A 16,159-nucleotide genomic window follows, 5' to 3' on the forward strand; every position below is an offset into this window, starting at 1 on the left:
GAGGCAGGAGGGATGCTGCCAAAGGGGTTGGGAGCACCTCTCCCGGCCCGGGTTCCGACCGGGCAGGGGTGACGCAGATTCCCTGCTGTGGCACAGAGGAGGGAAGGTGTCTGCCGTGGGACTCAGGGACATAGGCCTTAAAGCCCAGCCGGTGAGAAGCGGGCGTGAGCTTCTTCATACCCCGAGGTCTTCACGCGCCCCTTTTGTTTTCATTGTCCTTTTCCACTGGTTAAAATCATCCCCTCACTCTAAAGTGAGCTGTCCACCTTCAAGCCTATGCAGAGTATCCGTTTGGCACGGGTGACAGAAGGGACCTTCCTTTTCTCAAGAAGAACAGAAGGTTTTAGGAGTATGATCCTCAGAGATACACGGAAAAACTGTGAGAATTGGTTTGAAGAGAAATTAAGGCTTTGAGTTATAAAATTCCGGACACAGAGACTAAGCTCTCCAAGGTCTTTGCCGTCTTTGATCCGTTACCAAATCTCTCAAAGGCAAGGACTACGTCCGACACACGTTATGTGGGGTCTGGCCCGCTGGTCGTCAATAGCGTGTTACATGTTGACGCCTCAATGTTATTCTACAGCCGGCTTCCCAGACCGCTGCTGCGCCTGCAGCGTCCCCATGAAGGCGACATCAGGCTTCCCAGACCCCTGCTGCGCCTGTCGTGTCCCCATGCAGGCGAGCAAGCTGAGCTCCATGTGGCACAAATTCCCTCAGGGGTTGGTCTGTGATGAAAGGAAAAAGTTCCCAAGTGGACACCACAGTTCTCACCAACTAAAAAACCAAGGAAAATGCTTATCAAGATTTTACAGTTTGAACACGAATCGATGTTGTTCCCAATGTTCCCTTAAAAATGAGTATTCGGGGGGGGACTGGGTGGCTCAGTCGGTTAAGCGTCCGACTTCAGCTCAGGTCACGATCTCATGGTCTGTGAGTTCGAGCCCCGCGTCGGGCTCTGGGCTGACGGCTCAGAGCCTGGAGCCTGTTTCCGATTCTGTGTCTCCCTCTCTCTGACCCTCCCCGTTCATGCTCTGTCTCTCTCTGTCTCAAAAATAAATAAATGTTAAAAAAAAAAATTAAAAAAAAAAATGAGTATTCGGGCAAGAATCAATGTACGTTAAAACCATGGGTGACAGCCTATCGAGGAAGAAGCTATCCACCCCAAAGGGATACTTACAAAGGGGAATTATCAAAATATCACCCCACATGGGGCATTTACAAAGGGGAAAAAGATATCTTTAAAGATGGAAAATTGGGCAAATGCTTTCTTAACAACGTGGTCAAACTTACCATCAGCACGAATGGGAGAAATTACCATCACGTGCTCCTGATAGGAGGCGCTGACGACACGTCGCCGATGCAGTATTCTCACCAAAACTATTGATTTGACTCTAATCGGGAAGGAGCAGTCAGACAAAATCCAAATCGAGAGGCATTCTGCAAAAAACAATAGCCTGACCTCTTCAAAAAGACCAATGTCATGAAAAATACAAAAGGCCGGGGACTGTCTTAAATTGTAGGTTAAACAGACATGACAATTTAACGCAGGATCTCTGACTGGATCCTCGACTGCAGAGAAACAATCAGCTATAAAGAAAAGTATTTGGAAATGGGAGACATTTGAATATGGGTCTTGGGTAGTATTTATTTGGATTACTGGGTTTTGAAAGTTATTTTTGCTACATATAGAACTTCAGAATGGTTTTTGGCTCCTAGTACTCTCAAGGTGTGGCCATGCTGTCTTCCGGTTTGCGCAGTTTCTGGCTGAGTGGAGAACTCGACAGAAAAAAAGATGTGGTAGCCAAATGCCGGACAAAGCCATGCCCTGCAGGAACCTAGCCACCAAAGAAACCTCAGGGGCCAAAGCAGTGGAGAAAAATCGTGCTCTCCAGGGACTCCGGGAGCAAGCCGCCTTCCTAGCAGCCTACTGACAAGGCTCTCTATGTCGCCAGCCAGCAAAGGCGAGAGATTTACAAGGAATAGCTCTGTTATCACAGAGCAGACCAAGCGGTGAACTGGAGCGAGGCAATAAACCCATAAACAGCACGGTGGGACTTGTCTTTTTCTTTTTCATTTTGAACAGTTTCTACTGCTGTGTCTTCAGGGTCAGTACGTTCTCTTCTGTGGCGCCTCATCTGCTCTCAATCCCAGTTTTTGTTTTTGTTTCTTTAATCTCCCCAAGTTTTGAGATTTTCTTTAGGCCTTATCTCTTCTTAATATGCTCCTGCCTCCCTCTGTCATCTCAACATAGGGAGTACAGTTAAATGTCTGAATGTCCTTTCCTACTAATTCTGTCATCTGTCATTTGAGTATTGGGGGGGGGGGTGCTCATTCCTTGGTCTCTTTCTTGATTCTTCTCATTATGCCTGGTAAGTTTTGATTGGACACCAGACACGGGGAATTTTATCTTGTTTCATACAGACTATTTTTATACGCCTTCAAATTCTTGAGCTTAATTCTGGAACACATTACTTAGAAACAGCTGCATCCCGGGGCGCCTGGGTGACTCAGTCAGTTAAGTGTCCAACTCTTGATTTCGGCTCAGGTCGTGATCTCACGGTTGGTGGGATGGAGCCCTGGGTCAGGCTCTGTGCTGATGGCAGGGAGCCTGCTTGGGATTCTCTCTCTCTCTCTCTCTCTCTCTCTCTCTCTCTCTCCCTCCCTCCCTCTCTGCTCCTCCCCTCCTCACACTCTCTCTCAAAATAAATAAATAAACAATGGAAACCAATTTGACAATAAGCTTCATATATTGAAAAAATAAATAAATAAATAAATAAATAAATAAACAAACAAACAAACAAACATAAAAAAAAAAGAAAGAAAGAAACAGCTGGATCCTTTCAAAGCTTACTGTTTTCAGCTTTGTTGGCCAGGACCAGCCACCCTTAAGTTCAGGGCCACTGTGGCCCAACTTGTGAGGCAATGTCTCAGTATTCTGGGTGCTCTACCTGATGCCCAAGTCACAAAACTGTTTTGGAGCCTCATCTACAACAGATGCGATAGACATCCAGGTGTAAAAGGTCGTGAAATCAATCTTAGCCTTCGCACTCCTAACGGTAGCATCAGCCCAAGTGGTCATCTGGCCAACTGGTCATCATCACACACACAGATGTGTGTGTTTCCAATACACAATATGGATTTAAGCAGGACTCCTAACGAAGACTTTGCTTCATCAGTTATGAACACTCCCTCTTATAGAGTCAACCCTTCCCATTCCACAAACCAGTTCCCTCCAGCTAAAAAACAAAACCCTCGTTTTCCTCTCAAAACACAAAACAAAGCTTCCTCTGCCCCTCCAAAATGTTCTTGGCCACGCTCTTCTCCCCTGGCTGGGCCCTCTCTTTTCACTTGGGACCACCCCCCTTGCGGAACACTCATCAACATTCACCGTGTTGGCTTCGCATTCTGACCTCTCTTCGGCCCATCGCGTGCCGACTGCTCCCGGCTGAGGTCGCCACAGATTTCCTAAGTGCCAATGTGGCCCGTTGTGACTCCGGCCCGTTGAGGAGGAGGATTTAGCTTGCTCACCCCTCCCTTCTGTGGAAATTCTCCCTGCCTTGGCTTCCCTCACACAACCTTCCAGCCCTCCTACCCTCTCGTCACTCTTCTTCAACGGTCTTTGGAAAATAAAACATATTTTCCCCGAATTATTAAAGCAAAATACAGTCACTTTAGAACATTTAGCAAATACTTTCCCAGTCTCTCTTCCTGGCTCCTTGTGGCTTTTGCCTCTGAGACACAGCATTGCTCAGGCTTCCAACCTTGGCTCTCTTCCCACCCCACGTGTTCTCCCCCGAGCAATCTGAGGAAAATGATCTTCAGACCTCAGTCTCCAGCCCTTACCCTTTTCCTGTCTGTAGATTTACCTTTTCGGAAATTCATTTCATCAAAACAACACAATACACGCAGTTTAAAAAGCCAAAAATGACCAGGCTTCTAACGGAAAACAGCAGCCTTCTGTCTTGTTCCTCCCCTTCCTGTACATTCCCACTCCCAAAACTACATACCCTACATACACTGTTTCTTGCTTTATCATCTTCGAGGTTATCTACTGACCCCTACATGGCAAATGGCACTTGGATGTACGTCAGCTTATATTCCCACTCTGTTTCTCCTTCTTTCTGACGGAGTTAGAGCATGGTTTTTGTTGACATCGTCAGTGTCCGTCTTTTAACTTTATTACCATTGATCACTCCTGCGCCATTTTCTCGTAAGGACTTTATCGTTCTTAGAATGAACAGTGCACCTTTTTTAAAAACTCCATTTTCTGTGTCACTGTGGCTTAATTCTTTCCGAATCGCCCAAGAGAAGTGTACAATCAGAATACCGTTTCACAGACACACTGGTTTTTCCATCAGTTACGTCTTCCCCTCACGACATCCCTGCTTGAGCTCTCGTTCCTCCTCTTCCACTCACATCCTCATTGCAAGGACTTTTGTTCCGGGCAGTTTGAGTTCTCTTGCAATTCAACCAGTCCCGGATTCCAGCACCTCGGAATCTCCCGGGCCAGTCTAACCACTGTGATATTTATGTGGCGTGTTGCTAACTTCAGCCAAACCCACTTCCTTTCAGACATTCGGCACGACACGATGTTACAGTTTAAAACGCGAACGAAAGAGTGCTCGCCGGTATTCTGCCCGGCCCAGCTGAAACAGCAAGTTCTTCAGACCTCTCAGTGCGAGAAGTCCTTGGACTTGGTTCTTGATGGCTACCACCAAAAAAAATTAATGACTTAAAAACTTCCTTGACATTTTCAGTCAATACACATCTGGAAAGCATTTTAAGAGGTCCTTTAGTTACACGGCTAAAAACAAAGAACTATTGGCAATGATCTAAATGAGGGTTTTTCATTGACCTAATCAGACAATCTTCTTTGGGGCCCGAGTCTGTTCTGACGCTTGGCCCAAAACAAAAGACACGAGGTCATCAAGCTCTTGTACTTATCTGACTCCTGGATCTGTTACAGTGACAGACACACACTGGTAACTACGATCAGGTACTTGAAGCTCCTTTGCTGACAGAAGCTGCCCGAGGAAGGAAGTGCCACTCCATGGGGAGACTGTGCAGTAGTTAACCAAGGGATGAGGGACCACGAAGGAAGAGGTGAAATCATAAACCGCACACGGCACTGGAGCCTCTATTGGAGGAGGGGTTACCTGCAGCTTGGGTCAGGCTCCCCTGTTAATGCCCAAGAGAAGAAAGAATCACATAAGGAAGGGGCGCCTGGGGGCTCAGTCGGTTAAGCGTCTGTCTCTTGATTTTGGCTCAGGTCATGATCTCACGCTTCATGAGTTCTAGCCCTGTGCTGGGCTCTGAGGTGACAGCGCAGAGACTGCTTGGGATTCTCTCCCTCCCCTTCTCTCTCTGCCCCTCCCCGGCTTGTTCTTTCTCTCTCAAAAATAAATACATAAACATTTTTTTAAAAAAGAAGAGAGCATCACAAAAGGAAAAGAGAAATACATTTTTTGGTTTTTTGTTTTTTGTTTTTGTTTTTTTTTTTTTTTTTCAAAAGATAAGTCAGGTCAGAGTCAGGGAAACCAAAATGATAACATCCAGGATGATGCCGTGGAAGGCAGGGCTCTGTGGGGGTTAGCACAGCGCCCACACACCCCATTCCCTGTGAGTGCGTCATTTCAAAGAGGGCACATCTCCATCACTGCCAAATTAACCGAATGCCGTTTTAAAACAGAATCTATTGGGAATGCAAGCTGGTGCAGCCACTGTGGAAAACAGTATGGAGGTTCCTCAAAAAACTACAAATAGAACTACCCTACGACCCAGCAGTGGCACTACTAGGTATTTACGCAAGGGATACAGATATGCTGTTTCGAAGGGGCATACGCACCCCAATGTTTACAGCAGCACTATCAACAACAGCCAAATGATGGAAAGAGCCCAATGTCCATCGATGGATGAATGGATAAAGAAAATGTGGTCTATATATACAATGGAGTATTACTGGGCAATCAAAAAGAATGAAATCTTGCCATTTCCAACTATGTGGATGGAACTGGAGGGTATTATGCTAAGTGAAATTAGTCAGAGAAAGACAGATATCAGAGGACTTCACTCATATGAGGACTTTAAGACACAAAACAGATGAACATAAGGGAAGGGAAACAAAAATAATATCAAAACAGGGATGGGGACAAAACAGAAGAGACTCATAAATATGGAGAACAAACGGAGGGTTGCTGGAGGGGCTGTGGGAGGGGGGATGGGCTAAATGGGGAAGGGGCATCAAGGAATCTACTCCTGAAATCATTGTTGCACTAGATGCTAATGTGGATGTAAATTTAAAAAATAAAAATTAAAAAAAAAAAAGGAGTAATCTCTGGCACAGGAGTTGGGAAAAGATAGAGGAAACAGCAAAGATGATAGAAACAATCATCACATTATCTCCTAAAAGTTGACATGTACACAGTAACCTGTGAACTTTTCTTAAATATTTTACGTTATAGGTGAATATAAACAACGTAATTATAGTTTCAAGTAAAACTTATTTAATAATATAAAAATACGGTCCTAAATACATTTGTTAAGAGTTAAGTAACTTCAGAAGACTTCTGCGTTCATAACTGAAAAATCTGTGAGAGCTGCTCTGCGTTTCCGTATCAGAAACGACACATCTCCACCTGTCACTTCTCACTTCACATCAGCGACATTATCCTAGTGCTACTCAACCTAATGCAATCCCGGTTAAGTTTTTTAGTCAGAAACAGCTTTCCTTTAACTAGCTTTCCTAGGAAGGGATGTCAACCTTCTGAGAGAAAATGAAGTGCTTTTATTCCGGAGCGTCTCTCTGTTGCCTGGATTTGAAAGAAAGTGGGTTTTCATCTAACTTAGCTAACTTTCATTCAGGAAATTTTCGTAAAATACATTTAAAGCTTGGTATCGCAAACGTGCAGAAGAAAATAGGACCATACAACGAAATAAAAGCTAGAATTAAAAGCCGAAGTACAGTAAATGTTCTAAATTGTACAGGTCAAGAGGAGTCAGGTGCCTCCCCGCCCCCTCCCCCCCCCCCCCCCCAGCCAATTCCTAAACTGAGTCCTGTGCCCAGCCCGGGTCTATCCCCCCCACCCCCGACTCCTGGCGGAAACGCTTGACAACAACTGCCAAGATGAACAGCGTTGGCCCTTATTTCTCCTCGGGTTTTCGTCCTGTGGAGGTGCATCTCTTAGAACACAGGCGTTTCCCAAGTTCGCTGAAGCTCCGTGGAGTAACCTGGAGGAGGCTACAGACCGAGGTGTTGCTTCATTAACAAGTCCAGCTGGTTTAGCGCGTGAAATCGGTTTCCCTCCTAACCTTCTAACTTCCCGTTTACCTACAGATCTGAGGGATTTAATCTGTCCGGTCTCTTGGCACAAAGGTCAGAAGTCATTGTCGCTCTCATCCAGGGGCTCGGGTTTCCGGATCCTTCGACTGGGCTTCGCTGGCGTGACAGCAACGCTCTCGTCTTCCACATCGTCGTCTTCTTCATCGCCCTCCATGTCAATCTCACTGTCCTCCGAGTCCTCCTACAGGAAGACGGCAAACACAGCTGACGGCCCGTCTCTTTCTGACAGCTTGTCAGCAGAGGCCCCTTTCCACCAGTAGCTCAGTTAACTAGCAACACCCACACGTGAAGGAAGAGCTCGGCAGAGAAGCAGTGGGGCGTGGGGCGTGGGGCGCGAGAAGGGGACCTTTGTTGGCTCAAAGACAAACACAAACGGATCATCTAAGCAGTGATCCTCAGATACGAGCGTGCAGTCTACACCCGGTGCTGCAGGGGCCGGCTTTCCCACTGAGGTCTCAGAAACACCACCGGATGCCGCTCTGCTCCGGGGGCCCAGAGACCCACCAGTGGATAACAAGGACCGAGGGGCTTGGAGATTAGGAAGGGGGTTTATTTTGGCTTTTACCAGACTGGGGGTGGAAAGCCACCCGGGAATTGGGCAAAATAAAAGGAACAGTGTGTCCCTTGCCTAGATCTGGGGTGACCAGCTCAGCCGGGCTTTAGAGCTGCAAGTGCTGGGGCACCTGGGGGGCTCGTTCAGTTAAGCTTCTGCCTCTGGACTTCAGTTCAGGTCACGATCCCACGGTTCGAATGTTTGAGCCTGCCATCGGGCTCTGCGCTCACAGCACAGAACCTGCTTGGGATTCTCCCTTTCTCTTTCTCTCTGCCCTTCCCTCACTAGCGCTCTCACATGAGCTTTCTCTCTCGCTCTCAAAATAAATAAATAAACTTAAAACCCAAAACTATAAGTCATGCGTCCCAGGTAAACCAAGATGGCTCGAGCCAGACCACTCCCACCAGCATACATACATGCTACAATTTCCTTCTTAAAAACACAAAACAACAACCCTCAACTTAATCCCATCTTCCTTGCCAGCTACTCTGCCCTTTTGCTCTGCACCCCCCTCCCCTGGCAACAGTGAAACTCCTTGAAGGAGCGCTGAACCCCCCCCCCCCCATTGGCTCTCCTCTCGCTGTGTCCTCAACATACTCAGCAGGCTTCACCTGCCAATCCCACGACTGCTCTTGAAACAGAGGAATTCAAATCCAATGGGCGCAGCTCCGGCATCTGGTGTGACCTCCAGCCTGCGCCTTCTTGCTTGAAAGCCACCCTGTGCTGCAGGGCGCCCTTCTCTCAGGTGCTCGCCCCACTGCACTCCTGCATCTTCCAATCTCACGCGTCCCTACACCCTCCGTCTCTCTGACTCTACGACACGGCTCAGCTCAGAGCCCTGAGGCTCCCTCCTCTCCTCTTTCTACTCTCTCCCCTCACACAATCACATGTATCCTTGCAGCTCGAACGCGGCTGCAAACTCAACTCCAGCCCAGGCCTGACCCCTGAACTCCAGACTTGAATTCCAACTGGCCGTTCGACCCCAGCACGTGGATGGCTGGCAGGCACTGCATGCGTAGCATGTCCCAACCCCAACTCCTGCGCTGCTCCCCAAGCCCCACCCACCTCGGGACATGCCAAGGCTACCTGTGCCGTCAGCCAGTACGCCACAAGCTGGGGTGTCCTTCATTTCTCGTCCTCTCACGCCCCATGTCTAGTTAACACAACTTCATGGTTCAGACCATGGAAACATCCAGAATCCGACGACTTCTTAACACCTTCGCTGCTACCACCCTAGGCTGAGCCGCCAGCCCCTCCGGCTCCCGCAAGTGCCTCCTGACTAGGCTCTCTTCAATGCCAGTCGGCTCTGGCACAGCCGGGCTCGCGGTCCTCGGCCCCTTCCCTTAGCACTCAGAGAAAACCCCGGGTCCTCATCAGGTCCTGCCAAGCTCTGGCGCCCCCGCTCCCCGTCCTGCCGCTCCTGTCTGCCATCCACTCCATCCCAGTCGCACCACCGTCTCTACACCTCCAAAGCAGGAGCCATATTCCCTGTGTTCTGGATGCCCTTCCCTGCACCACCTTCCGTTCCTTCCGTTCAGGCCTCTGCCAAATGTCACCCGATCACAGAGACATCCCCTGACCGATCAAAAGACACCAACCTCCTCCCTCAACGCTGTCATTCCGTTCCCTGAACTGCTTTCTTTTCTTCTGGCCACTATGACCCGACGTATTCCCTTGGTTACTGCCGGAACGTGAGCTTCCTAGAGGCGGGGACGCATTCCCCATCATCTGTAACACCTGCACGTAACAGGCACTCAGCAAGTGTCTGTCGTGCGGACGAGTGCGCACACAAAGGACGAGCCCGTACGCCTGGGCCAGGTGCGGAGGCGGCCTCCCTAAAACCAACAAGCGACAACAGGCGCAGAGGACGTGTGAGCTGTCACTCGGGCATTTGTTCTGAGACGAGAGAGCTACGCGCCTGAGCAAGCAGATCGTAAGACAAGGGAGCCGACGGTGCCTTCCGGGCATCCCCAGCCCCCACGCCAGACTTCCTATTCGTGCCTCGAATGGGTAAGACGGGTGGGCAGAAGCTATTTGAGCATCCAGCCCGACTCTGTTAAACATGTTTGAGGTGGTTTCTCTGCTTCTCGAAGACTACCTTCTGCGATTCCAAGGCCCCACCTTCTCTGCGCATCTTGCCCAGCAAACCCTCTCCCTCTGTGGATTTCGGTAACAATACACAATGTTGGCACTAAATGGAGGGATCTTTTGTACAAGAATGTCAACTCCTGCTCTGTCCCTGTGCAGCCACTAGAGCCACACTCCAGACACAGGTGGCACACGACCTGATAAGGAGGTCTGTGCTCTGTCAGCCCAGTCACCCCTTGTTTCTGGGGCCTCACAGGCTTGCCAGGGACTGCCACCAAGAAGGCAGGCCCGGGGCAATGGATGGTGCAGCCCCACCTGTGGGGCCCTGGCAAGGACCGGGTTCCCCATCCCGGTTCGTTTCCCCGTCAGTATTAAGTCAGTGACACTCAAGGCACCGGCAGCCTGATGTCCCAGCCTCTTGCCCAGCCTCTCTGAGGCCCTGGTCTCAGGACAGCCTCCTTTTCCGTTCCCTCCCCAGAATGGAACTGAAGAGAGGGCTGGTCTTGACCCCAGGAGCTCAGCAGGTTCCATTCTTTTCTAGGTTACAGTTCAAGGGCCTAACGACCTTTCTTGTCTCGTGGCTCACACTCACCCCTCCTCCTCAGCATAGGGAAGTTCTCCGATCTCTGTGGGACTCGGTTGGCGTGGCTCTCACCCAGGAGACAGAGCCATCACTGGGAGGGAAGGCTCTGCTGGCCCTGAACAGGCCAACACACACACACACACACACACACACACACACACACACACACACACACACACACACACACAGATGAGGTGAAAAGAAAACCAACCTGCTTCTTGGAGCTGGAAGTCCTGCACTGACCTAAGAGAGCTGGTGCTGCTTCCGTCTTTGGAAAGCGAGAATGGAAAGAACAGGGAGAAGGAAAAAAAGCGGGGGTGGGAGGGAAAGCACATTCATTGGAAAAGAAAAGAGCCATCAACACATCAACAAGCAGAGGAGAGTCCAGCTCCTGGGGGGCCCAGCTCTGCCGTACGCCCAGCAGCGGGCTAGGCTGAGGCGCACGGCTCATGTACAAAGCCAGCCCCGGAGCAGGAAGAACGGAACAGCTAAGGGGAACTCGTTGGGACTCACGTCGTCATCGGAGTCTCCACCCTGCATTGTGCCCACGATGAGTTTGCTAGGTCTTCCTGAGGAGAACCAAAGCATGAAGAAATTAGGAAAACCTCATTAAAAAAAAAAAAAAAAAAAAAAAAAAGGCAGGGCGCCTAGGTGGCTCAGTCGGTTGGGCATCCGACTTCGGCTCAGGTCATGATCTCGCGGTCCGTGAGTTCGAGCCCCGCATCGGGCTCTGGGCTGACAGCTCAGAGCCTGGAGTCTGTTTCGAATTCTGTGTCTCCCTCTCTCTTTGACCCTCCCCTGCTCATGCTCTGTCTCTCTCTGTCTCAAAAATAAATAAATGTTTAAAAAAAAAAGGCAAGGAATGGTATTCAAGATTTGCTTTCCTTTAGAAAATTGGGGAAAACAAGAATCACACTAAAAAATTTACTTAGGTAGCATCCAAATAATCAAAACTATAATAAACCACAATAGATTTTCTAGATTTCTACTTTGAAAAAAAGGAAAAGGGCAATAAAATATAATCATTAACTCGGAAGTCAGAAAAATATATATGCATCCTGTAAATGTTGTAAGAAAAATCAGTGAATCCCACTATGAGTAACAGATAGCTGTGCTATCCGTTGGAAAAACAAAGTCTTCCTCCAGGGACCAATGTATTTGAATCTATGAGCTTCAAAGAGAAAAAACTAAGTATCACACTTAGTTCATCTTTCAAACCTGCGCCGCCCCCCCCTCCCCCCCCCCCCCCCCCACCAACTCCATTATCTCAGGGATTCTCCTCTCTCCTCTGGAAGTCAGGGTTGCTGACAGGGGACTTCTGCCAACACTCAGGAGCCATCCTGCACGGGGCAGAAGCAGACAGCTGCATCACACCCGGAGGCTGACAAAGGAATAGCCGTGACCCCAGGTCAAGGCCTCGGGGCAAGGGCAGCGAGGGCAGCCCAGAGAGGAGCTCACTCGGGACAGGCCTGGGGTGACCACCAAGAGCTATTTAAGGAAACTTTCCCTCACTCAGATCAAATGCAAGTCTTGTGTTGTCCAAAGCCCTTATTTATAATTTTTAGAAATGGACTTTGTGACTTGACTCCTGCAGGCTGAATGGTCAGCAGAATTCAGGAGCCCCAGTGCCTCTATGAGATTCTCCTGAGCCAAATATCTACCTTTCCAGAGCCTCAGCTCCCATCTACAGAATGGGAGTCACAACCTCTAACCTCTATTTGTATCATGAAGCTGTTAAAAATAAAAGGAAAAGACATCAGAGCATCTAAGTAACTTATGTAAAAAGGAAAATGTAATAAAGAACAGCCGAACCTAGAATAAGGGCAGTTAGCAGGAAGAGTTAGTATCAAATGAAGATAATTCACCTCTTAAATATGTTGTGTATATAAAAATGCAAACTGGGGCGCCTGGGTGGCTCGGTCGGTTGGGCTTCCGACTTCGGCTCAGGTCATGATCTTACAGTCCGTGAGTTCGAGCCCCACGTCAGGCTCTGTGCTGACGGCTCGGAGCCTGGAGCCTGTTTCAGATTCTGTGTCTCCCTCTCTCTCTGCCCCTCCCCTGCTCATGCTCTGTCTCTCTCTGTCTCAAAAATAAATAAAAACATTAAAAAAAATTTTAAAAAAAAATGCAAACTGCTCCCAAAATTAACAAATGGTAGATAAATGTTTTTAAAGGCAAGTATAGGGGCACCTGGGCGGCTCAGTCGGTTGAGCGTCCGACTTCGGCTCAGGTCATGATCTCGCTGTCCGTGAGTTCGAGCCCCACGTCGGGCTCTGTGCTGACAGCTCAGAGCCTGGAGCCTGCTTCGGATTCTGTGTCTCCCTCTCTCTCTGACCCTCCCCCATTCATGCTCTGTCTCTCTCTGTCTCAAAAATAAATAAACATTAAAAAAAAAAAGTTTAAAGGCAAGTATAGGGCAATGTAGTAATATCTATCAAAATAAAAATTTACATAACCTTTGACCTAAGAATTCCCCCTTGAATGGTACAAACACTGAAGATAAACAGAAGGATGTATCTACGAGGAAAAGAAAAATAAAATAAATATCTTTCAATATGGGAATGCCTGAATAAACCCCAGGTATGATCACACTGTGGAATACTATGCAGCTGTCAAAAAGAACGAAGCAGAATTGTATTTTCCTGACACGGGAGGAGTTCTAATATATTTCATCATAATGTTTTTAAAAAGCAAGTTGCAGGAGGTGCCTGAGTGGCTCAGTCAGTTGGGCGTCCAACTTTGGCTCAGGTCAGGATTTCACCATTCACGAGTCCGGGACACGCGGCGGGCTCTGTGCTGACAGCTTGGAGCCTGGAGCCTATTTCAGACTCTCGGTCTCCCTAGCTCTCTGCCCCTCCCCCCCCCCCCCCCAAATAAACATTAAAAAACAAAAAGCAAGCGGCAAAACTATGCACAGAGTCTGGTCCCATTTAGGTTAAAAAATGTCTCAGGTGGTCTTTGTGTCTAAGTTTCACTGTATGTGTGTGCTTGCCTCTGTGTGAAAAGGCAATGTGGAAGGACCACCCCCATAAGCCACTGACCGGGACCCCTTTAGGATGGAAAGTGGGACCTCAAGAAGATCCCAGGGGAGCACCCACACTTGTCCAGATATTTTATTGCTCTTTACCAGTGAGAAAGCAGAAACAACTAGGCTTTTTACAGGCAGAGATGGTTGTGTGAGTCCCTTCTCTGTGCATAATTCTCTGATTACACGGGATGCAAGTGCACTGAGAACAGTTTGGACCCAAAAAAGGACAGAACACAGCTCAGTGGCAGAAGCAGTGTGTTCCCATGGCCTCTGTGACCAGGACACAAAGAACAATCAGCTATTCTTGAGACCACAGGTAAGAGTATTAGCAGCAAAGGTGACCACACAGAGGACTTTAAGAGCTGAATCCCGATAAACAACAGAGCAGGATAAACCCTGGAGCAGGGGCCACCCGGAGTGTACTATGACAGGGCACGGGAGGGAGGACAAGAGAAAGAAGTCGTGCTACCTTGCATGAGCACCTCCATGGCCGTCCGCGGCTTGGACAGCCGTCTCTCCTCCAATTCACTGTCAGATTCGTCTTCCTCCTGGATGTCAATGTCCGAGTCGTCATTACCTGGGAGCAACACAAGTAGGCAAAACAAAAGGGCGGCTCCATCACTACCTCTGAAACAGCTTGTATCCAAAAGGCTCTTGTGCAAAACCATTTGCACTTCTCAGCCTTCCTTCTGCTGCATTAGATTTTATGAGACTCTTAGGACTGGCCTGTAGATACTCAGAAGGGTTAATGCAAACAAGGATATACTGGGTTACTTTTTTTAAACAATTTTCCCAAGCAAGACAAAACTGGGTCAGAATACTATTCTGGTAGGTGAACTACAATTTGAATCACCAGCTGTCAAGGTATAGCTGGAAGTTCTTGGTTAATTGGGGGCAAAGTCCATTCTCTGTTCACGATTAGGAGGCGTTACCACGACTCGAGCTCTTTGTGGGTAACAGAGATGAGGAGACAGAGCCCACTGAAAAGGTGAGGGATTGCACCAAAACAGGCCTGCAGGCGACAATGAGAGCAGGCCAGGAAAGGCTGGCCTGAGAAAGACGGTGATCTAGTGAGTGGCTGTAAGAACTCGTGCTCACGATCTCCTTTCCTGGAGGAAATTCCCTTACAGAGATACACAAAGAGAGGGCGTTCTCACATTGTGAGATGTGCGACAGCCTTACACATTAATTTCTTACACGTTAATTTCTTAAATACTCTTCCAGAGTCTTGTGTGGGTTAGACATTTCCTAATGGGAACTTAGAGGAGGAGAGTTTCCACAGTGGAGAGAAAAAGCTTTCACTGCCCAGCTGACTCCCTGTGACCGGGGAGAGACACTGGTTTTGGAAGGACAGAGCAGGAGGAGTTTGCAGTCGCTGTGCTGACCAATGACTCAGAGGTCAGTTTGGAAGTACAGTAATTGTTCGTCTACGAAAAGGCTTTGCTCAGCTCCTGCTCTAAGTGGGTGAGTGGGTGGCTGCATCTGCCTGGGCACCAAGGGAAAGTTCTCTGCTTTCTTTGCCGTGGAGAGAAGAGCTGTGCTCTCCAGCATGAAGGGGTAAGCTGGGAACTAGGGATGTGTTACTAATAGCATCCTGCAAGGACTTCAACACAATCTGTCTGAAAACCGCCACCGTACAAAAAGCCTATACAGAGAATATAATTAAATACTAACACAAATGAATCACTACAAAACGCAATTACTATTCATCTGAGTTCACTTTTTATGGACATTTTATTATGACATTGTATCATTACCCCTTGCGATATAAATCAAATGATATCATGAATTTTAAAATAATAATAATACATGTTTCTCAGGCTCAATAGGATTTCTTCTGACAAGCTCAAGCCAATACACTAAATTAACGCATGCGGACATGGAAATCACCGAGTTTTATCAGTGACACGTTCAAGTTAAGGATAGCAGACAAGAGTGCCCATAAAATTCAAAGAGGAAAGAACAGTCTTTCCAACAAATGGTGCTGGGACAACCAGAGAGCCACACGCACAACAATGAGTTGGACTCCTACCTCACACCATATGCAAAGACTAATTCAAAATGGATAACAGTTAAAACTGTAAAAGTCTTCCAAGAAAATATAGGGATAAATCCTGGTGACCTTAAATTAGGCAGTGGTTTCTGAGATATGACACAAAAATGCAAACAACAGAAGAAAAATTAACAGCGTGGACTTCATTAAAAGTTTGTGCAGCAAAAGCCAGCACTAATGAAGTGAAAAGACGGCCCAGAGAATGAGAGAAAAATATCTGCAAATCACAATTTGCATAAGGATCTGGTATCCAGAATATACAAATAACTCTTACAATCCAATAATAAAAAAACAACCCAATTTAAAAACGTCCAAAGGACTTGAACAGACATCTCTCCAAAGATTTGTACGAATGGCCAACGAGCCAGGAAAAGATGCTGCACTCCATTAGCCATCACAGGAACAACCATCAAAGCACAGTGAGACACTACTTCATACCCACGTAAGCTACAGGCAGTTTCTTTTCAGGTTTCTCTTTTTATTTATTATCTTTTAGATGTTTGTTTATTTTTGAG

General features: G+C 47.8%; 1 protein-coding gene across 5 annotated transcripts in view; it reads right to left on the reverse strand.

The window, feature by feature from the left end:
* Positions 1–7,034: 7,034 nt before the first annotated feature.
* Positions 7,035–16,159, reverse strand: part of CLUAP1 (clusterin associated protein 1) — a 36,086-nt gene continuing 26,961 nt past the window's right edge. For 4 of the 5 annotated variants that reach the window (XM_042923075.1, XM_042923076.1, XM_042923077.1 and 1 more), the window contains 3 exons: positions 14,061–14,168; positions 11,077–11,132; positions 7,035–7,520 (listed from right to left, as the gene is read on the reverse strand). In XM_042923075.1, coding sequence (XP_042779009.1) covers positions 7,374–7,520; positions 11,077–11,132; positions 14,061–14,168 — 311 coding nt within the window. In that variant the 3' untranslated portion in view covers positions 7,035–7,373. Of the gene's footprint in view, positions 7,521–10,774; positions 10,832–11,076; positions 11,133–14,060; positions 14,169–16,159 lie in introns of all 5 variants that reach the window. The other variant, XM_042923079.1, reaches the window with a different exon arrangement.

Source organism: Panthera leo, chromosome E3 (assembly GCF_018350215.1).
Source record: "Panthera leo isolate Ple1 chromosome E3, P.leo_Ple1_pat1.1, whole genome shotgun sequence".
NCBI classification, from domain to species: domain Eukaryota; kingdom Metazoa; phylum Chordata; class Mammalia; order Carnivora; family Felidae; genus Panthera; species Panthera leo.